Below are 23,721 nucleotides of genomic sequence, written 5' to 3' on the forward strand. Positions count from 1 at the left end.
TGATTGTGAGACATATAAAAATATTTTTGGAAAATTTGGAGAAAAGAGCAAAGCTAATAATAATGGCAAATACCTATTGGATTTCTGCTCAGGACATGGACTGGTTATTACTAACACCATGTTCCAACATAAAAATGTGCACAAATTCACATGGAGAGAAGAGGCTAGGAATAAGAAAAGTCTCACTGACTATGTTGTTGTTGATAGTGATGTTTTATCCCTGCCGCAGGACACCAGAGTGTACAGAGGATTTGAAATTGGAAGCGATCACTATTTAGTCTTGAGCAGGATAAAATTGAATTTCATATTGAAAAGAATAACATGTAAGAAAGTTTTAAAGCGAATAAAAGTTGAGCAGCTCTCAGATGTGAACTGTAGACTAAAATACAGAAAGATTATTGAAAAGAAAATGAAAGAGTTTGAGAACAGGAATCAAACCATGGAGAGTCAGTGGCAAACTGAAGAAAACATTGATTGATTCTGCCAGAGAGGCATGTGGTGAGGTTGTATGCAAGGATAAAAAAATCAGAACTCCCTGGTGGACACAGGAAGTTAAAGAGGCAGTGAAGGAAAAGAAGAAAGCATATCAAAAGTTCCTTGCAAATAAGTCAGCTTTTACTCTTACAGAATACAGAGACAAATGTAGGAAAGCGAAACACTGTGTAAAACTAGCTAAACAAAAGTCATGGGAGGACTTTGGCAAGAATATAGAAAATAAATATCAAGAAGGTGGCAAAATATTCTGGAGGTTGTTGAAGAAGCTTAGGAATGGAGGAAAGAGTGCTGTAAAAGGAGTTAGAGATGATAAAGGTGACATGAAAAGAGAAAAAGATATCCTTGAAGTATGGAGTAATTACTTTGAAAAACTGCTAAATGAAACAAGCAGTGATGACAGCACAGTGATAAAAAACATTGACCAGGCATGCAGTCAGGAATACATATCCATACTTGAAGTAGAAAAAGCCATCAAAGGCTTGAAATGTGGAAAGGCAGCAGGAGTAGATGATATTCGACCAGAAATGCTGAAGTATGGTGATATAAAAGTCTTACAGTGGCCGCACTGCATAGTTCAGAAAGCCTGGACTGAGGGACGAATTCCCGATGATTGGAGTAGAGCTCTCATAGTACCCATATATAAAAAGGGAAATAAAACTGAATGTGAGAATTACAGAGGTATTTCCCTACTGAGTGTTCCTGGCAAGATCTATGCAAGTATACTTGAGAAACGGTTGAGAAGAATTGTGGAAGAAAAGCTTGGTGAAGAACAAGCTGGATTCAGGCCAAATAGAGGCTGTCAGGATCAGATCTTCAGTTTATGACAAATAGTTGAGAAAGCATGGGAATATAACAAAGATCTGTATTTAAGTTTTGTCAATTTGGAAAAGGCACATGACAAGGTGCCAAGAGAGAAGCTATTCAATACGCTGCAGTTATATGGTATCAATGGGGGCATTATATCAAGCAATACTTAGTCTTTATTTGAGTTGTAAGTCAGCAGTTAGAATTGAAGGAAGTACAAGAAGATGGTTTAATGTTAAATCTGGTGTGAGACAAGGATGTACATTATCTACTCTGTTATTCATTATCTATATGGATCACATTATGAAGGAAAGTGGTATTAAACCGGATATCAAAATTGGAGATGTTGATGTCAGCTCTTTGCTTTATGCGGATGATGTTATACTTCTAAATAAATCCGCTACAAGTCTGCAAGATTCTCTGAAGGTCAGCAATAAAAAGACAAAGACAATGAAAATAGGCAGAATCATTGAAAATGTCAACTGTGCTGTGAATGGAGAACCTGTGGAACAAGTAAAACATTTCAGTTACTTAGGCACGATTTTTACTGAAGATGGTAAATTAAATATAGAAATAGACAACAGAATCAGCAAAGCCGGTATGGTGGGAAGTCAATTGAATAAATTCATATGGAATAAGAGAGAAATTAGTCGGAATACTAAATTAGCTGTATACAAGACAGTGTTCAAACCAGTTTTAACTTATGGATCTGAGAGCTGGGTCAGAAGTAAAACACTTGACCAGAGACTAGAGACCGCAGATATGAGAGTCCTGAGAAAGATTAGAGGCATGAACAGATGGCATCAATGGCAATATCATATTAAAAATGAGGATATTAGGAAAGAACTTGACATTGTCAGCATCCAGGAATGCATTAGCAGAGCTAATCTCAGGTGGTATGGTCACTTAAATAGAATGGGAGAGGAAAGATTAGCAAAACAAGTGTTCTCTGCCAGGTTGGCAGGAAAACGACCCAGAAGAAGACCAAGATATAGGTGGATTGATACGGTACAAAGTGCGTTAGACGATAGAAATATAAGATCTGATAATGTTGGAGTCTTGACAAGTAACAGACTGATTTGGAGGAAAATTGTAGATAGGAAGTTAGTAATGATGTAAATTTTTCATATCCTGTACACCCTTTGAGGGTACATGGCAGGAATTTGATGATGATGATGATAAATATTTCCGATATTTGTCTTACTTTGGCCAAACAGCGAATATCAGAATCTCTGAACATAAGGACTACATCCGGTTTCACAAGTACAGCCATTCTGGTCTTGCAGACCATGCTCTGGATACACGCCACAGAATACGGTGGAAGAAAGCTACAGTAATACACCGTAGCAAATATAAATTCAAAAGACTATTTATGGAATCGGCCTCAGCCCTAAGAAACTCTCCTAACCTCAACAAATTTGGTTGTATGCAACTGCCCCAAATTTGGGCGGCATACATCAGCAGACCTTCAGCCCAAAGGCCAAGAACACCTACTTAGCCTGCTAGAGGGCACCATCAGGACTGCTAGGAGAATGATAGCTTCATATCTTCATTCTTAGTTACTGTGTTATAGTGCCTGCGTGCACGTACCTTTTTGTAAGTTCCTTTTGAAAATGGCAACGTGACATTGCCGAAATATCGGAAATATTTATTAAAGTTTAATTTAATTTATATTCTAATCTACGTTGTTCAATTCCCTAAGTGATTTAGAAATGATTATGAAAATAAGTGCCAAAAATTTGCAACAGTTCTTTGTATCCTTCTAATTTTCATTCATATTAAAAAATGCATACTGTATTTTTTTATGTGACTCCCTCCTAAAATAGGTTGTAAATCTATAGTATATTAGGCACTATGGGTGGACTAAGGATTTTTTTTCTAGTTTTATTAATTTTATATATATTTTTTAATTTTTATTCATTTCTTACATAATTCAGGAACTACACTATAGAGGACAAACATGGAACTTTTTCAAGCCACTTCAGGCCTCCAATGAGTAGGAAGTGGTCTCACACTGGGTGATGAAATTCATAGCTTACTAAACACAATCACAAACATCCATGTCCATAGCCTGTTCATTGGAGAGGATATGGTAAGGAATTGGCAAAGCAGGCCATCATTTATTATACATGATGAAATATGGACATGATTTAAATAGCATTAAACTTGGAATTGCTATTAAAACATCTTAGTTCATATTATGGTTGTAAATTAAAAAACACAAAGACAAATACAAAATTAAGTTCTTTTGACTCTATACTCATTATACAGTGATTTAATTTGTCCACTTATGAACAGTGTTATGTTCCTCTTTTGTGGAATCATTCACCTTGTTTATTAATGATATCACACAAGTGTTATTTGGGATTGTGTTCAGATGAGTACATAAAAAAAAAAGTGTACTTTTTTGTGGTATCCTGCATTTTGATATTTATTCAACAGTTCTTCTACCAAATGTTGATTAATATGGTCAAAGCTCACTTCAAGGACCAAAGAATTAGTATTTTATTTCGATAGCTTGCTCTAGTAAATCTAGCAAAGGTTGGTCGATTAGTAGAGCCTCTGCTACTAATGGTGCATGCAAAAAGTTAAGCAAGCTTGAACGCGGTTAGTAGTTGGAAGGATTCAATCGTTCGATGCTGTTGGCACACTCTCCCTCGATGAGTCATTGGACTCCCTGGAGGTGTCAAATAATAATAATAATAATAATAATAATAATAATAATAATTAGGCACTATGGGGGGGCTAAGGATTTTTTTTCTAGTTTTATTAATTTCATATATTTTTTAACTTTTTATTAATTTCTTACATAATAAGAAATTTAATTTAACATGACACTGATGCTAGTGTTTTTTTTTAAATTTTTTTATTTTATTGAGAATTCATGTAGTTCTCTTCTTTGCTATTAGCAGCAGATTTGAGCTATGCCAAAAAAAATTGTTTTTAATCAATATATAGTGTGGCTTTTTGTCACAAATTGTGCTACATTTTTTCAGTTTGATACAAATGTCCTTCAGTAGTATTGTTGGAGGTTTTTTTTTTTTTTGTTATTTATATTGTGTTTTGCTGTTGGTTTATTCTTAACGAGAGGGTGAGGTCAGAGGCGGATCCGCAAAGTGAAGAAAAATATAAGTTTTTATAATTTTTATTAGAGTTTTCTACTTTAAATTACACAACAAAGTAATTTGCATTTGGGGTAACTGTACTTAAAAAGATAAAATGTTTAATATAGTTATAGTAGTCCTTAGTTCTTCATTTACCAATGGCTTGTCACCAAGTCCTCCCCCATTTAAGGACTACATTTTGCATAGCATACTACAGGATTTTGTGGTATGAGGTGCTTGTGGCATCCCAGGAATTAGCTATGTCGCAAGTGAGAGATTAGGGAGTGCAAATATGCGGAAAATGTATGAAATGGGAAGAACTTTGTGAGTTGGAGATCGGTATAACAGACCTCGGCAGCAATGCATCAGAGGTGGGAGAATACCGAATAACATCATGGGAGAAGATGAGTAGTGTGATAGAAGGTGAGGATAACGAGTGGAATGTGAATGAAAAAATAAAATTGGGAATTTGGAAAGTTTGAATCATTGTGAAGGTTTTGGAGATGGTTTTAATTGGGAGGATGAATGGCAAGCAAGAGTGGGTAGCTTGCAGAGAGAGAGAGAGAGAGAGAGAGAGAGAGAGATACACTGAAAGAGAAGGTGGAATGTCTTGGGAATGAGTTGAGAAGTGTGAAAGAAGAGATTAAGTGAATGGAACGATGAATGCAAAGCAAATCAGAATAGGAGTGAGAGAGTTATGGGAATGATAGAAGAGGAGAGAATAGAAACAGTAGAAGAGAGGAATGAGAAAAATGTGAGGGAGTGCTGAAATCAGAGATGGAGAGATGCCAGGACAGCAGGTAAGTAGGTGAACAAAGAAAGAAAGTGTTATAGGAGAGAGAGGGGGTGAGTGATGGATGCAGGCAGGCAGGTAAGATAGAATGCCTGAGGAGTGTTTGCCTGGAGGAATGCTATAAAGTGTGGCTATAGCAATTAATAGGGTGAAAGAGTGGATGAGATGATTGTAGGCATGAATGACTTGGGAAGCAGTGTGCACGTGTGACAAGAGATTTGAGGTTCATGCTTGAGGTTGTATGGAAGAAGACTCAGAAAGGGAAGGTAGTGTGTGTGTGTGTGTGTTGCCCAGGCAGTGGCGCACTCAGGATTTAATCTTGGAGGCGGCCGGACGCTCAGGATTTAACCTTTGGGGGAGGGGGTGAGTTGAGGGGACGATTTGCGAATACACACTACACATTGCATACGACCTATGACTGAGCATCTGCAGTGATCGCTAATTCATAAGTAGTATAGAAATAGAAGACATGACACAACATAAATTAAAAAAAATGAATTTTAATTAGGAAAAGATTTTTGGAAAATTTTCTAGTGTTTTTTCTTTTTCTTTGGGGGGTGCCCGGGCCCCTTGGCCCCCCCTCTGGGTGCGCCACTGTGCCCAGGTATGATAAGCCGAAATGTGTTAAAAAAGAGGCTTGTAAAATGTGGATGCTTGGAAGGATTAGAGGACAGAATGGAAACGTAATCAAGAGATGGCTTGTATTTAAATGAAGAAGGAGACAAGGGCATCTGTAGAGAATGATGCTATTCTCTGAATGAATCAGTGTGTCAATGCAGGGAAACTAGAACTATCAGGGTGGATGGAAGCAGGGATCTGGGAATAGGCACTTGGGAGAAGGGGGAATACATTTGATAATCCAGTGAAGTCTGGAGGGGGATAATGATAGGTATGGAAACAGTGACATTTTTATTCTTTATACTAATGCCAGAAGTATCTGGAATAAAGAGGAAGAATTGGTGGTGCTGATAGCATCATTCAAAGATTATTGAGATCTCTGAGACATGGTTGATGGAAGATGACATACAAGCAGGAATAGAAGTAGCAGGATACAACATTTTTCGACAGGATAGGAAGGGAAAAACGTGATGGTGGAGTACTGCTCATGATAAGTGATGACTTATGTCCTCTCAGAGTAGAGGATTTGGAGGGCAATGGAACTAACGATGTTGAAAGCAGATGGTGTGAGGTAGAGGTGGGCAATACAGGATATAGAGAGGAGTGTTGCTACAAGCCAAGGAGTAAAAAAGAGTGAGCAGCAGACTATGTCTAGGCAGTTGAGCTTGGCAAGTGCAAGAAGAATTATTGTTATGGGAGATTTTAACTACAACAGTATAAACTGAGAAGAGGAAACTGCATGTAGTAATAAGAGAATGGAATTTCTAGAATTCTAAAGGGACAAATATCTTAGGCAACATGTAGTAAAAGGAACACGAGGGTCAAGAGTTTTGGATTTGGTCATAGCATCAGAAGAGCTGATTATAACTGAGATGGCATCTCTGTTCCCAGTTGGAGAGAGTGACCATGTGGTTTTGACTTGGAAGATGAACAGACATGCAGGAGTATCAAAGAGAAAGGAATGTATGTGGAATTATAATGCAGGTGATTATAACAATCTTAGATATCAACTTGGGGCAGTTCCATGCAGGGAGGAATTGGAAGGCCAAGATATCATTTGTGAAGAAATATTTATTAGCAGCAATAGTAAGCTGTATACCACGAGTAGAGAAGAGGACACAATTTGGTGTAAAATGGATGACAAACAATATAAAATAGGGACAGCAGGTTAAAAAGAAGTTATGGAAGAGATATAGGGAGAGGGATGGAGAGAAAATGCATGAAGAAAATAAGACTCAATCATGGAGCGTCACTAGTATGGTAAGGAAGGCAAAACTGGAATATGAGAAGAGATTGGCCCTGAGATCCAAAAAACTCCTAGGGAATTTTTTCAACATGCAGCCAGTAGGAGGAGAAGTGATTGAGGAAGAATAACATTGTTGGAAAAAAATAGGAATAGAGGAACTGATGCAAACATAGTGGAGTTCTTCAATGAATACTTTATTGGGGTATTTCATCCTGGAGAAGTAGGTTTTAATACTAGAGGGATAGGGCAAGTTTGAGGTTTAGAAGTGCAAGAGGAGAGTGTGTTTCAAATACTGAGTACTCTGGATGTCAATAAAGCAGTGGATCTAGAAGGAATTCCATTATGGGGTTTTGAGATAATATACTAAAGAACTAACAGCTAAATTGACCAGGCTTTTCATTGAAGCTCTGGACAAGGGAAAGGAGTGGAAGGAGGGTAAGATAGTGCCATTATATAAGGGTTGTAGCAGACTGGAAGTGTCAAATTATAGACCAGTTTGTATTTCATCAGTAGCTGTTAAGATCGTGGAGAAATGAATGAGTGACCATATACAGCATTGGGCAGATGAGGGTAATGTTATCTGTGAGAGTCAACATGCATTTGTTAAAGGGCTTCAGCTTAAGTAATATGATTGCCTTTTATAATAAAGTGACGAGAGTGGTTGATGAGGGAAAGGCATATTCTGCTATTTTTTTGGATTTTACAAAGGCATTTGACAGGATACCACATGATAAGCTGATATTTAAGTTGCAACACATGGGTTTAGATATCGTGTTAGTGAACTGGATTCAGGATTGGCTATCTGATAGGTATCAGAGAGTTGTGTATGGGGAAGCAAAAATAAGGAGGCAGAAGGTTACAAGTGGTCCCACAAGGCTCATTACTGAGACTTGTATTGTTTAACCTTTATATCAATGACATTGTCAGTGGATTTTTTTTTTGTGTGTGTGTGGGGGGGGGGATTATCCAGTTATCTGCAGATGATGTGAAACTGGGAAGGATTATTAGTAATAGTGTAGATGTTGTAGCCCTGCAAAAGGATTTGAATAAACTGGAGATGGGCAAATGGATGATGATATCAGTTTAATGCAAGTTTGAAATACACCAATGAGAGGCTATATATATTCTATTGGAGGAACTGTTACGGAGGAAGTAAGGGAGGCAAGGGATCTGGGGGTGATGATTGATCGAAACCTGAAATTCAGGGAACATATTGAAAGGTGGTGAAGGTAATCCAGAGGATTGCTGGAATACTGAGAAGGATGCCGACCTGCAGAGACAAAAGAGTTGTCATTCCACTGTACAAAATCTTGATCAGACTACACTTGGACTACTGTTCTCAAATTTGATACCCAGGATTTGAAGGGGATAAATTAACTGTGAAAAGGGTGCAGAGGTGGATAACAAGAGAGTATAAGACCTGTACAATGCTAGTTATGAAAACAGGCTGAGGGAATGTGGACTGCAGAGTTTGGTAGAAAGAAGGAGAGGTGTTATGATTGAGACTTTTAAACTATTGAGAGGTAATTACAGTGCTGACACTGGGGAGTTCTTTTGCTTGGTGGAATGGGGAAAGGAGTGAGGATAGGGGCCCGTCCATGGAAGTTACAAAAGGAAGCTGCGAGCAAGAGGGTGAGGAGTGACTTCTTTGTATGGAGGATGGTTGAACAGTTGAATGCATTGCCTGATAAGGATGGTAAGAACATCCACGGTCAATGAGTGGTATGATGGACTTTGTGTTTTCTAGGATGGGTCTCCCATGATGATTCTTTTGACTTAATGGAGGCCTGAATTCCTATTAATAATAATAAGAAGAAGAAGAAAAAACAACGGAATTAAAAGATTTCCAAACAGCAAATCCAATGGAGTTAATTTACAAACCAACAAAGATGCAATTTTTGAGCTTTGCATCAGTTTTGAAAACTTTTTGTTTAAATAAGTAAAACCATCATTTTTTTTCTAATACCTAGAAAGCCTTTATAAAATATTTTATTAGGTCCAAGTTTATGTGGAACAAAGAAAATAGTATAAACTCAGGATTTACCACTACCATGGGGAATATACTGAACAAGTTGTTTTGTAAGAACAAGCTTTCTGTTTTGTCCAGTTCTTTAAGAAAATGTGTTGTTCTTTGGCTCGACCCTGCAATCTAAGTAAAAATGTGATAATGAAATGATCAATATCTCTCCAAATATTCCTCGTATTTTGTAATAGATCTATTGTAAATTTCTTTCAAACTAACAGAATGAGCTACAGGTAGTAACATTTTTTTTTTTTTTTTTGGTTTTGACCTGTTGTGCAACAAAACTGCCTTTAAATTAAATTTAAATAAATAAAGAAATAACCACCAAATTATAAATTTGTATTTAGAAGTCCAAATCTGATACAAGAAATTAGTTTTCAAATGAACCTTGGATGATTTGTGTTATCAAGTGTCCTTATATTAAGCTTTTTCCCATTTTGCTCATTTGGTGGTGACAACTATAGGCTAATTTGAATATCAGATATAGTGCTTGTCAGAGAGGCTGGTTAAAGATAAAAAATAAAATTGTATTGATGAGAGAAGAAATCTTTCAAGAGGGTAACAAAATTAAAAAAAAAATTGAGCAGAGAAGATGTACAGTGATTTTTATAGGTTATGCAAAGGCATTTGATAGAATCCTGCATGAAAAAACAGTGCTGAAATGGACAGAGATGGATGGTCAACTGGTAGCCTGGATTCAGGGATGCTGAGTTGACAGAAATCAGTGAACTGTGTATGGGAAACAACACCTTTAAAGAAAATATGACAAGTGGCTAAAGGATTCTGTTCTCAGTCACTGTCATTTATTTTATGTACTGACAATATAACTCAAGATTGCAGAGGAGATATTAAATTATTTGTATGAGAGAGAGCATGGATGTGATGTGGCTACAAGATGGCTTGAATAGTGTGATGCCTCTCACAGATAAATGAAGGTATCAATGCTGTCAAGCTCAAAGTTATGCACTTTGTCCAGACGAGATGTATAAAGTAAGCTGTGTTGGTGGAATTTCACTCCAGGAGGTGGAGACAAGGGATTTGGGGATGGGCATTGATTGATATCAAGATGATGTTCAAGATATACATTACAAAAGTTACTCAAACAATTGCTGCCATAATGTAGAGGAGGTAATAGTACCACTAGATAAGATATTGATCGAACCACATATGGATTTCTGTGCACAGACCTAGTAAAATGGATGTCTGGGTGATAAGTAAAAAATTACAGAGAGTACTGTCTCATGGTGGAAATGTTGAGTACAAGGACATGCTCAGTAAATGCCATTCAGAGAATGAGAGAAGAGGTGATATGATCAAGACATATAAGTTGGTGAGAGAATCTATCAGATATATAAAGAAAATATGGTATAGGATAATTAAGTAGTAGGAGAAGTTTTCACAAACCTGTATAAGGATCATGTGAGTAAAGAGGCGAAAAGTCAATTTTTTTTTATGTTGGTAGGCAAGTGGAATGCACTACTAGAGTGGTCAGTGTATGTAGCACTCTTGCCTACCACAATATGATTCCACTAATACTAACTGACATTTACCTCTGTTGATGCCTCTCTCGAGAAGCTTCTTCTTTCATTTCTACCATTCGGTTCTTTAGTTCATCCAATTTTGTAGTTTGAAATATCAGAAACAGCTCAAAGAATTCTAAAAAGATTTTAGGACTGGAACACATTATTTGATCCAAGAAAATATTAGTAACTATGTCCAACTGGTTTAGTACAAGTTGCTTTTCAAACTGTAAAACAAGAAAAGTGAAAAAATAAATAAAAACAATGTTGAGGATATATATCAAACACAAACAGGCTGTAAAATATATTCCATGCTAATATCATGTGTAGGCAAAACTTAATGTACATTTATATACTAGAATAAGATAGCAACTTTTTATTCTTCCTTGGTTTCCTATTGGAAAGTTTTAATAAGCAAGTTGGTTTTCCAAGGTTAAAGCTGATGAACTGCATCAGAGCCTCAGCTCATAAAAGCCATGTAAAATCATCAGTTGTATTTTATTAAATGATATTTATAATTCCAACTTTCATTTATTCTACTTATAAGTAATTTATTAAAATTGGTTGATTTTATTTATAATATTTTGGCTTGAAAATTCATGTTATTCACTATTCTGTTTAGTAAATTATAATTCTAAAATCTGGAAACACTGATTTTAGAAACAGACAATTACAATGAAAATTTTGTTTTCAGTAAATAATTCAATTTTGTGAAAAAACACACATCTTCATAAGGAATAGACATTCCTTATGAAGATGTGTGTTTTCACAACATTTTTTACTTTTACTTAATAATCTAAAATATTTTTAATGTATAATTTATTTCAGATTATGCAACATAATGACATGTAGAAACCCAAATAAGTCATTGGAATTTTAAGTGAAAAATTATAGTTGGCTAATCAAACCGTTTAGTTACTTTTTGGTTCAATGTAGCTGCTGTGTTATGTAGCTGTTGATTTTAAAAGCTTAACAATCAAAATTAAAGATATAAAAAATATATAATACATTAAAAATTTATAAAAAAGAAAAGAATGGAAATTTATCAGTAGCTACAAGATGCAGTTCTATTTTCACACACCTTTATGGTTTATCAAACCTGAAGAATTGCCAAGAACAATAATACAATGGATTCTCTGCTTTGCCATGCTGATTGCTTTCATAGCACAATTGGAAGAATGACAGTATGATGTGCCCTTTGATTAGAAAAGGCCTAAGTTCAATTCTCGTCATGACGAGAAGAATCTTTATATGGTTTTTTTTTTTCAATTGAAGGTGAGTTAGCTGATCTCATACGAAGGTAGCACAGGGTTTTTTCTCCTGGAAACTCAGGTCTTTCATCCCACATACATATAAACTGGCCTTGAGTACACATGCAATTTTCAGACAAACAATACTAATGGTGGTGGGCACAGATAGCGTTGATGTAGATCTGGTTCTTAACCAGTGTTCCCCAGAACACTTGTGTTCCGCGAACTGGTTACAGGTGTTCTGCCGGTGATAGATGTCACATGATAAAAGAACATGACACAGTCCTGAGTATAATTGGTTGCTCTGATCCTAACAACTGAATACTGTAATGTGCGTTGATTTCTATACCAATAGAATATCGTTTATAGGTCATGTGTTTGCGTGATATATTATATCTATGCACTGTTTTTTGCACAGAGAATCCTAGTTTCAAAAACATTATCAGCAATATTAAAACCTGTATTAGACCAAGTTGTAAATATGATAAATTACACCAAGTCAAGACCTTTAAAAGCGCTCTTTTTTTAAAAAAACTTTGCATGTCTATGGAAGTCAAGTATGAATCTTTGCTTTTGCACACTAAAATAAGATGGTTATTCAGGGGGAAAGTGCTATTCCGAATTTTAGAACTTAAGAATGAATTATTGGCCTTTTTTCAAAATGAAGGCACAGGTGCTTTTGTAAAATGTCTTCAAAATGATATTTGGTGTGCTAAAATGGTAAAATATTTAGTCGATATTTTGAATTACTTAAACAGCATTAATACAAGTATCCAAGGGAAAAATGAAAATATTTTGACATCCACTGACAAACTGTCAGCTTTTCAGAAAAAAGTATCTCTTTGGAAAAATCACATCAAAAAAAAAAAAAAATACAGTAGATATGTTTCCTTTGCTCCATAAGAAAAATGTCAAGGGAATTATTTCCATTATAACAGAATATTTAACAATATTGGAAAAAAAGATTTCAAGTTATTTTCCTTCCTTAAATACACACGACTGTAATTGGATACGAAATCCATTTGGCACAGTTAATACATCGAGTTGTGAATTTTCATTACAAGAAGAACTATTAGTTATCCATGTGTAGAGGCTTAAGTGCTGTGAGGACATCATATTGGAGGCTTAATGGATTGTATACAGCACTCAGAAAGGATTAAAACAGAATTTAATGACATCTTGACTACTGTGACCAAATCTGGGCACAGTAGTCAAGATGAGGTCTTATCAAGGTTCGGTACAGAGAAACAATAACTTGCTTATCTCTGCTCGTCAAAGTATTCTTCAGTAACCAAGTGATTTGATGAGCTGATTGAGCTACTTGTGCAATGTGCCCCTTAAACTTCATCTCCCTATCCACCAACACTCCCAAGTCCCTGGCCTCATCAATCTCCTGGAGTACAGTTCCACCAATGTGGTATACCGCTGCTAATCTTTTCACCGCAAAATGCATAACCTTACATTTTGTCACATTAAATTGACATCCATTCTCCTTAGGCCAGACATCCAATCTATCCAAATCATCCTGCAAGATTTTGACATCTTCTAAATTCACTATTGCCCTAAACAACTTTGCATCATCAGCGAACAAATGAACCATTCCTTTTAACTGTTTATCACATACTGACTGAAGACATGTTGTCCCAAAGCTATTGAGGATGATAATTATACAGTGAATAGATGTTTCCTATAGAGATGCGATATGTAAATATGGTTGATGACTGATTGAATTAATGCCTTATTGGACATTAATGACACAAAGGCATACTGTGATAGAAAATGTGATTTTAGGAGCTGAAAGTTGTTTTATTATTATTATTATTATTATTCAGGCCTCCATGGAGTCAAAAGACTCATCGTGGGAGGTCCTTTCTAAGAAAAACAAGTCTATCAAGACTCATCGAGGGAGGTCCCTCCTAGGCAACACGAAGTCTATCATACCACTCCTTAAACGCATTGACAGTTCTCGATCTCACCACTCCATCAGGCAATGCATTCCATGGTTCAACCACCCTCATGCAAAGAAACCACTCCTCACCCTCTTTCTCACAATTTCCTTTCGTAACTTCCAGGGATGGCCCCTTGTCATGACTCCTTCCCGCTGTTCAACCAAGCGAAGGAACTCCCCAGTGTCAACCCTGTAACCACTTCTCAACAGTTTAAAAGTCTCTATCATATCACCTCTCCTTCTTCTATACACCAAACTCTGCAGTCCACACTCTCTCAGCCGATCCTCATAACTAACATTGTACAGTCCTGACACCATCTTTGTAATCTGCCTTTGTACCCTTTCCACAGTCAATTTATCCCCTTTAAATCCTGAGGACCAGATCTGAGAACAATAGTCTAAGCGTGATCTAATCAGTCTTATACAGCGGAATGATAACAATTTTATCTCTGCAGGTCAGTGTCCTTCTCATTATTGCAGCAATCCTCTGTGTTACCTTCACTACCTTTGCAATATGTCCCCTAAATTTCAGTTCTCTATCAATCATCAACCCCAGATCTCTTCTCTCCCCTGCTTCCTCCAGTTTAACTCCTCCCATAGAGTATGCAGCATCCCATCGATGTGTCCCAAACCTCAAACCTTACATTTCGCTGCATTAAAATGACTCCCCCATTCATTTGCCCATCTGTCTAGCTTATTAAAATCTTTTTGCAGGGCTACCACATCTACACTATTATTAATAACCCTTCCCAGCTTCGTATCATCCGCAAACAACTGAATATCCCCTTGCAATCCACGGACAATGTCATTGATATCAAGGTTAAACAATATAGGTCCCAGCACTGAGCCCTGTGGAACACCACTTGTAATAACCTTCTGATTCTTTGATACTGCTTCACCATACACAACTCTCTGATACCTATTGGACAGCCAATCCTGAATCCAGTTGACCAATCTGACATCCAGACCCATGTGCTGCAACTTGAATATCAGCTTATCATGTGGCACCCTGTCAAATGCCTTTGCCAAGTCTAGGAAAATGGCGGTATATGCCTTTCCCTCATCTAATGCTCTTGTAACTTTGTCATAAAAGGCTAGCATATTGCTAAAACAAGAGTGTCCCTTCACAAATCCATGTTGACTCTCACAGATGACATCATCCTCATGTTTGCCCAATGCTGTATATGGGCCCTCACTACTTTCTCCAAGATCTTGCTGACTACTGATGACACACAAACTGGCCTATAATTAGACACTTCTAGTCTGCTACTGCCCTTATGCAATGCTGCTATCTTACCTTCCTTCCATTCCATGGGCACCTTTCCCGCAGCCAGACTTTCATTCAAAAGACGGGTCAAAGGCACTGTCAGTTCCTTAGCACATTCTCTCAAAACTTGTGGTGAAATACCATCCAGTTGTTGTTTTTGAAAATAACAGGTGATATGTGATTGATTTTTATTTCACTATTTTATGAGTGTTTGCTTTTGTTTGTTTGTAAGAATCATTTGCTTGGTTCTAAAAGTTGCTACTTTATTACATTTATATTATTCGTTATGGTGCCAATGCAAAATGTATCCACTTTCGGGTGAAATATTTGTGAAAGAACATGAAGAGTGTATGTGTTAGAACTGTTTAGTGAGTGAGTGGCAGACATGTGAGGGGAGTAAGAACTATGATGATGGAGACTTGATTGATAAATGGCAAGGTTATTGTTGCAAGTAAAACAGTGAAAGCAAGTGATATGAATGATAGCAAGAATAAAATGGTGAAAAACTGAACAGAATTACAGGATATGTAATAATAAGAGAGAGAGAGAGAGAGAGCTCGCAGTCTTACATGTAGTCCTTTGTGAGAATACCAATGTGAGATAGAATGGTTGGAGAAATGCCTTGCCAGTGGTATGGCATGGAAGCAAAAAAGAAGAGAAAATGCATGAAGAAGCAGAGTTTATGTTCATACTAATGCCAGAAGCATTCGGAATAAATGGGAGGAACATTTAGTGTTCTTGACTAAAGGTTATAGGTGGTAGACTTGATTGCTAAGGATAATATAGTCATAAGGACAGAAAGTAAGGGTATTTTCAGAGCTGACAGACAGAACTATAAAATATATACATGTTTACACAAGCATATTATTTAATTTGCCAAATATTTACTCCGAATATTACAGACCATCTTCAGTGGCTACATAGGAATAGTTTTAAAAAACAAGGTGGAATACGAACAATTGATCATTCACAAATAGAACGAGCCACGTGATGTCATATCGCTAAGTATTAAAAGATTCATGTTAGAGGTTTAATGGAATATTAACAGCACTGAGAAAGGATTAAAACTAATTTTAATACTTCCAATATTTCGTCCATACTTCCAATATTTTGACAAGCCTACTTCGTACAAACAGGCAGGTCAGCATCCATCAGGTTAGAAGAACACAGTTCTTACATCTGCAAGCACGATTATGGTCAGTCCGACCTGCAGACCATGTTTTGGATACATCCCACAGGATCTCCTGGAAAAAAACTACCATGCTCCACCATAGTAAATTCAAAAAAGAAAGACTATTTTTTGAATCTGTATCTGCACTCAGGAATCAACCTAATTTAAACAAATACAATTGCATTAAACTTCCCAAATTTTGGGAAACTTTAATTATCAGAGATCCCTCGTTACATCCCAGGCCACCTGCAAATGCCCATAAAGGGCACACCACCTAGATAGGACTTTAGTTTCACTTTGTATTGTATTTGTGCATGTATTGTTACAAAAAGTTTTTGTAATCCCCGAAGAAGTCTCTGTGACGGAGAGGAAATATTGGAAGTATTAAAATTAGTTTTAATCCTTTCTCAGTGCTGTTAATATTCCATTAAACCTCTAACATGAATTCTTCACAGCACTTAAGCCTCAACACACATAAATAATAAAAGAGTAAACATTTTTTTTTATCAGAGTCATGATTAACTATGCTACCGGCCAAGACGTCTATAGACCTCAAAGTTATCATGGATGCGAAGTGCATATTAAAATTATAATACCATTGATATTACATTGAAATATATGATGGATACGAAGCATATGAGGATGCGTTGATCCATAACGGCCGGTGAGGTGGTTAAATTAAAGATATTAATTCAGAAATTCAATAATAATCTTAAATAACATTAGACTATTATAGAAAAAAAAAATTAATGTGTTATCCTGATTAAACTTTCCCAAATTTTTGATACAGATATACAGTCATTACAATTCAAGTTAAGACGTTGATGTAAGGCCTCCATAACTTTCTTTAAATAAACATTCAAATTTATAGTGACATCTGTATAGGAGGCGAGTCTTGGACCAAAGGATGTTGTGGCTTGTTTCTATTCTGTACCGAGCTAATCAAGATTTCTAGGGTTTGTTGTGTTGAATGGATGATTGATGCTCTTGAATTATTTTTTCTATAGAGTGTCCAGTTTGTCCAAAGTAGAAAAGATTACAGTTACACGGAACTTGATACACACCAGGTAGAGACATAGTTGAGCATTTATCTTTAGAAGGAAAATGGGTGGATAATTTGTTAATAGGTGTATAAATGGCTGTTAAATCATATTTCTTGAGAATTCTTGAAATTGGTTCTGAAATCCTGGAAATGTAAGGAATTGAAACTCGACGTATTGAATCTTTGCCGTTTTGTGTTGGATTGTAAGAATCAAAAAGATATTGTGTACTCTTTTTGGAGAAGCCATTTGGTTTCATGTGATGTTTGATAGTCAAAAGTTCTTTCTGTAATAAATGAGAAGTTGAACAATTAGTTTTGGCTCGTTGGATTAAACATTTTATGATTCCTGTTTTTTGACAAGGATGATGGTCAGATTTTTTGAGAATATAATGACCTGCGAAAGTTGGTCTTCTGTAAACTGTTGTTGTAAGAATACCTGAGGGTGAAAGGATGAGGATGTCTAAAAATGATAACTCATTGTCTTTTTCAATCTCCATGTTAAACTTTATACAAGGATGTTAAGGATGTTATGAGGCCATACAGCAAAGATGTCATCTATATATCTAACCCAAAAGGATGGTTGAGGGAATATAGATGAGAACAAGACTTCTTCTAGATGTTCCAAATAAAAGTTAACTAGAGCAGGAGAGAGAGTGGACTTCCCATGGTTGTTCCTTCCACTTGGCTGTAAAATTTGTTTTGACATAAGAAATATCCAGAGTGCATTACGAAATCAAATAACTTTATAATGTCTTGTGGGAAGATGTCAGCAAGTAATTCAAAGTCTCTTTGAGAGCTACATTCGTATATAAAGATTCTATATCAAAGCTAACCATAAGATTTGTAGGTTGTAATGCGATATTTTTCAATTTATTTATGAAATCTGAAGAGTTTTTCAAAAACGAGCGTGAGTTGCCTATGTGTGATTTCAATAATTTAGCTAGATATTTGGCTATGCGATAAGTAGGAGAATCAATACAATCCTATAGGGTGAAGAGGAATATCTGTCTTATGTATTTTAGGTAGACCATAAAACCTAGGAGGCCTTTCAAAATGAGTTTTTTGCCTTTCAATCATGTCTACATCCAAACTTATGACCTCATCTAGCAGCGAGTTTAATTTCTTCAGTTGTCTGTTGGTTGGATCATGATTGAGTTCTTGGTAAGTTGAGTGATCTTGAAGTAAAAGGGAAAGTTTTCTTCTATAGTTTGAAGAGTCCATAATTACTGTCGCTTTCCCCTTGTCAGCTTTAGTAATGATGAGGTGACTGCTACTTCTAAAGGAATGTAATGCTTTCTTTTCAGAAGGAGATATGTTCGAAGGAGGAAGCTTGGCTTTAAATAGCGAAGAAGCAACTTATAGGCAGAGAGCATTAGCTTTTACACTTGAAAGATGAATGAGGTTCTGTTCGATGTTAACTAGGAAATCTAGATATGGAATCTTTTTAGGGACTAAAGAGAATTCATGTCCTTTTGAGAGGATGAATGTTTCACTATTAGTTAAAGGGTGACCGGATATGTTGACAATCCAATTATCTGGAACTTGGAATGGCTTGATTTGTCTAGAAACAAGAACATCATATTTGCGGTTTAGATGTTGATTCCGTTTTTTATACAAATGTTGTATAGAGCATTTAGCAACATTCAGAACTATGTTTGAAAGATGTGGTTCTAAGTTTGTGGAGATATCGGTACGGAGATCAGAAACTTGATGAATGTTAATAGCAAGATCATGTTTAGCTACTCTGAATTGATTACAGATTAAAGATGAACTGGTGTTTCTGTAAATATTATGAGCTCCAGGAGATTTAATGGTTTCTTTAATCATAGCAATTGGGAATAATCTTGTTTTCGCGGCATTTTTTCAGAAAGATGATCCTCGCTCGCAACTTACCTTGTGTTACTGATAGTTTACCTAATTTACCATTTTTTGGGTGAAGTTTTCCCCATGAAGGAATAAAATTTGATTCTTTAAAGATACTTGTGACATTAGGATTATAAAATATATACACGTTTACACAAGAATATTATTTAATTTGCCAAATATTTCAGTCTGAATATTACAGACCATCTTCAATGGCTACATAGGAATAGTTTTAAAAAAACAAGGTGGAATACGAACAATTGATCATTCACAAATAGAACGAGCCGCGTGATATCATATCGCTAAGTATTAAAAGAGTAAACAGTTTTTATCAGAGTCATGATTAAATTAAAGATATTAATTCAGAAATTCATGTAATAATCTTAAATAACATTAGACTAATATAGAAAAAATATAAAATAAAATTTTTTTATTTATTTTTTACAACCTACAACCTACAGATCTTATGGTTAGCTTTGATATAGAATCTTTATATACAAATGTACCTCTCAAAGAGACTAGAATTACCTGCTGACATCTTCCCACAAGACATTATAAAGTTATTTGATTTCGTAATGCACTCTAGATATTTCTTATGTCAAAACAAATTTTACAACCAAGTGGAAGGAACAGCCATGGGAAGTCCACTCTCTCCTGCTCTAGTCAACTTTTATTGGGAACATCTAGAAGAAGTCCTGTTCTCATCTATATTCCCTCAACCATCCTTTTGGGTTAGATATATAGATGACATCTTTGCTGTATGGCCTCATAACAGAGACTCCTTACCTTCTTTTTTTAAGCACTATCAATTCCTTACATCCTTGTATAAAGTTTACCATGGAGATTGAAAAAGACAATGAGTTATGATTTTTAGATGTACCCCTCATCCGTTCACCTTCAGGTATTCTTACAACAACAGTTTACAGAAAACCAACTTTCGCAGGTCATTATATTCTCATCATCATCCATCATCCTTGTCAAAAAACAGGAATCATAAAATGTTTAATCCAACAAGCCAAAACTAATTGTTCAACTTCTCATTTATTACAGAAAGAACTTTCAACTATCAAACATCACATGAAACTAAATGGCTTCTCCAAAAAGAGTACAAAACATCTTTTTGATTCTTACAATCCAACACAAAACAGCAAAGATTCAATACGTCGAGTTCCAATTTCTTACATTTCCGGGATTTCAGAACCAATTTCAAGAATTCTCAAGAAATATGATTCAACATCCACTTATACAATTATCCACCCATTTTCCTTCTTCTGAAGATAAATGCTCAACTATGTCTCTACCTGGTGTGTAACAAGTTTCGTGTAACTGTAATCTTTCCTACTTTGGACAAACTGGACACTCTATAGAAAAAATAATTCAAGAGCATCAATCATCCATTCAACAACAAACCTGAGAATTAGTTCAGCATGGAATAGAAGCAAGCCACAACATCCTTTGGTCCAAGACTAGCCTCCTCCTACACAGATGTCGCTATAAATTTGAACGTTTATTTAAAGAAAGTGTGGAGGCCTTACTTCAACGTCCTAACTTGAATCGTAATGACTGTATATCTGTATCAAAAATTTGGGAAAGTTTAATCAGCATACAAGGAAAATCGCCTGGAGAAGATAAGTTAGGTTCAGAACTATATAAATACGCAAAAACTAGATTCAAAGAAAGACTTTCATTATTTTTAAATAAAATTTATTCAACTGGTATCCCCCCCAGTAGAATAGAAAAAAGGTAATAGAGATGACCCTAAAAACTATAGAGGTATCAGTATACTAAATTCATGTTACAAAATATACAGCAGAATCTTAAATAGCAAACTAATGAAATATTCTGAAAACTTTATTTTAGAAGTACAGAATGGATTTAGAAAAGGACGATCGTGTATAGACCTGGCCTTTTGCCTAAAATTAATAATAGAGAAAAGAAGAGAATACAATTTAGAAACACATATTGCATTTATTGACTTTGAAAAAGCATTTGACAAAGTAAAAGAAACATATTATTTAACATATTAAAAGAAAGACAAATACCAAATAATATCCTAAAAGCTATCACAAGTATATATGAAAATAATCAAATAAAAATAAGATTAAATCACGAGCTATCATATACGAGAGAGAGATAAACCAAGGGGTCCGACAAGGATGTCCCCTCTCAGCAACTGTTTTTAATATCTATTTAAATGAAATAATAATAAAATGGAATAAAAATTTACATCAAGGAATTAAACTTTCTCCTACAGTAAACTTAAACACTCTTCTCTTTGCCGATGACCAAACAATAATTACAAATTCTGAAGATAACTTACAGAAAGCTATTTTAGATATAAATGAGATAGCCAAAGATTATGGTATGATAATATCAACAGAAAAATCAAAAACTATGGCCTTTAAAGGACAAAATCCATCAAGAACTAAATTAGTAATAGATAACAAGATCTTAGAACAGGTGAATTCATTTAACTATCTAGGATGCATGATCAAATATGAAAATGAAAAAGATATAAACGTAAAAATCGCAAAATATTTAAAAATAATAGGTGTAATTAACTCTATATTTAAACCAAACCTAGTTCAAAAACAAACCAGACTAAAAGTATAAAATACATTAGCCCTACCAGTCTTAATGTATGGAAGCGAAATCTGGACAATAAAACAAAAAGAGAATGATTAACAACAGCAGAAATGAAGTTTATGAGAAAAACTGCAAAATACACCCTATTTGATCACAAAATAAACGAAGAAATTATGAAAGAATTAAACCAAGAACCAGTAATAGAAAAAATTAAAAAATATAAACATAAATGGATGGAACACGTTCAAAGAATGAAAACAGAAAGATTACCAAAACAAGCCTTAAAGTAGAAGCCATTAGGAAAAAGTAAACCCGGATGTCCTCTTAAATGATGACTTCTAAGGCCGGAACAGGCTATGCTAGGCCTAAATCCTTGATATGCATGATGATGATGATGATGAGTCTTTGGACTCCCTGGAGGTGTCAAATGGCAATAATAATAATAATAATCATAATATCATTAAAACACTTAAGGAATAGAACAACGTAGTTAAGGATATAAATTAAATTAAACTTTAATAAATATTTTCCGATATTTCGGCAACGTCACATTGCCATTTTCTAAAGGAACTTACAAAAAAGTTACGTGCACGTAGGCACTACAACACAGAAACTGGGAATGAAGAGATGAAGCTATTGTTCTCCTAACAGTCCTGATGGTGCCCTCTAGCGGGCTAAGTAGGTGTTCTTGGCCATTGGGCTGAAGGTCTGCAGATGTAGGCCTCCCAAATTTGGGGCAGTCGCATACAACCAAATCTGTTGAGGTTTGGAGAATTTCTTAGGGCTGAGGCTGATTCCATAAAGAGTCTTTCAAATTTGTATTTGCTACGGTGTATCACTGTAGCTTTCTTCCAACTTTTCTCAGTTTACAGAAAACCCACCCATACAGGCAGATATATTCACCAACAATCCCCCCCCCCTCACAACAATATGGAGTAGTGAAAACACTATACAACAGGGCTAAACTAATCTGTTCAAACGACTTGGCCCTAAACACTGAACTGAATCACATCCTCAACACTTTCTCAGCCAAAAAAAATATTAGAACCTACAAACCAGAGACCCCCCCACAACAAGGATTACTCTAAATCCATCACCATTCCCTACATCTGAGGCACCTCGGAAAAGATTACCAAAATCTTAAAAAAACATGACCTGACCTCCTGTTACAAACCTTACAGAAAATTGGCATCCCTTATCTGCTCCACTAAAGACCAACCACTTCCCCTAGACCTACCTGGTGTTTACCAGGTCCCTTGCAGTTGTAAACTGTCTTACTTTGGCCAAACAGGCAGGACAGCGAATATCAGAATTTTGGAACACAAGGACTACATTCGTTTTCACAAATACGTCATTCTGGGCTTGCGGACCATGCTCTGGATACACGCCACAGAATACGGTGGAAGAAAGCTACAGTGATACACCGTAGCAAATACAAATTTGAAAGACTCTTTATGGAATCAGCCTCAGCCCTAAGAAATTCTCCAAACCTCAACAAATTTGGTTGTATGCGACTGCCCCAAATTTGGGAGGCCTACATCTGCAGACCTTCAGCCCAACGGCCAAGAACACCTACTTAGCCCGCTAGAGGGCACCATCAGGACTGTTAGGAGAACAATAGCTTCATCTCTTCATTCCCAGTTTCTGTGTTGTAGTGCCTATGTGCACGTAACTTTTTTGTAAGTTCCTTTAGAAAATGGCAATGTGACGTTGCCGAAATATCGGAAAATATTTATTAAACTTTAATTTAATTTATATCCTTAACTACATTGTTCTATTCCTTAAGTGTTTTAATAATGCATAACCAAAGTATAAGCCTGTCTACGAGAATAATCATAATAACACATTAATTTTTTATTTATTTTTATTTTTTATATTAGTCTAATGTTATTTAAGATTATTACATGCATTTCTAAATTAATATCTTTAATTTAATCATGACTCTGATAAAAACTGTTTACTCTTTTAATACTTAACGATATGACATCATG

General features: G+C 35.7%; 1 protein-coding gene across 1 annotated transcript in view; it reads right to left on the reverse strand.

The window, feature by feature from the left end:
• Positions 1 to 23,721, reverse strand: part of LOC150095207 (cilia- and flagella-associated protein 44-like) — a 267,172-nt gene that overhangs the window by 81,472 nt on the left and 161,979 nt on the right. The window contains exon 7 of the mRNA XM_090410619.1: positions 10,634 to 10,830. Coding sequence (XP_090266745.1) covers positions 10,634 to 10,830 — 197 coding nt within the window. The remainder of the gene's footprint in view (positions 1 to 10,633; positions 10,831 to 23,721) is intronic.

This window comes from Typopeltis vanoorti, chromosome 20 (genome assembly GCF_054136105.1).
Source record: "Typopeltis vanoorti isolate ZY-2024b chromosome 20, IOZ_Tvanoo_1.0, whole genome shotgun sequence".
Lineage (NCBI taxonomy): Eukaryota > Metazoa > Arthropoda > Arachnida > Uropygi > Thelyphonidae > Typopeltis > Typopeltis vanoorti.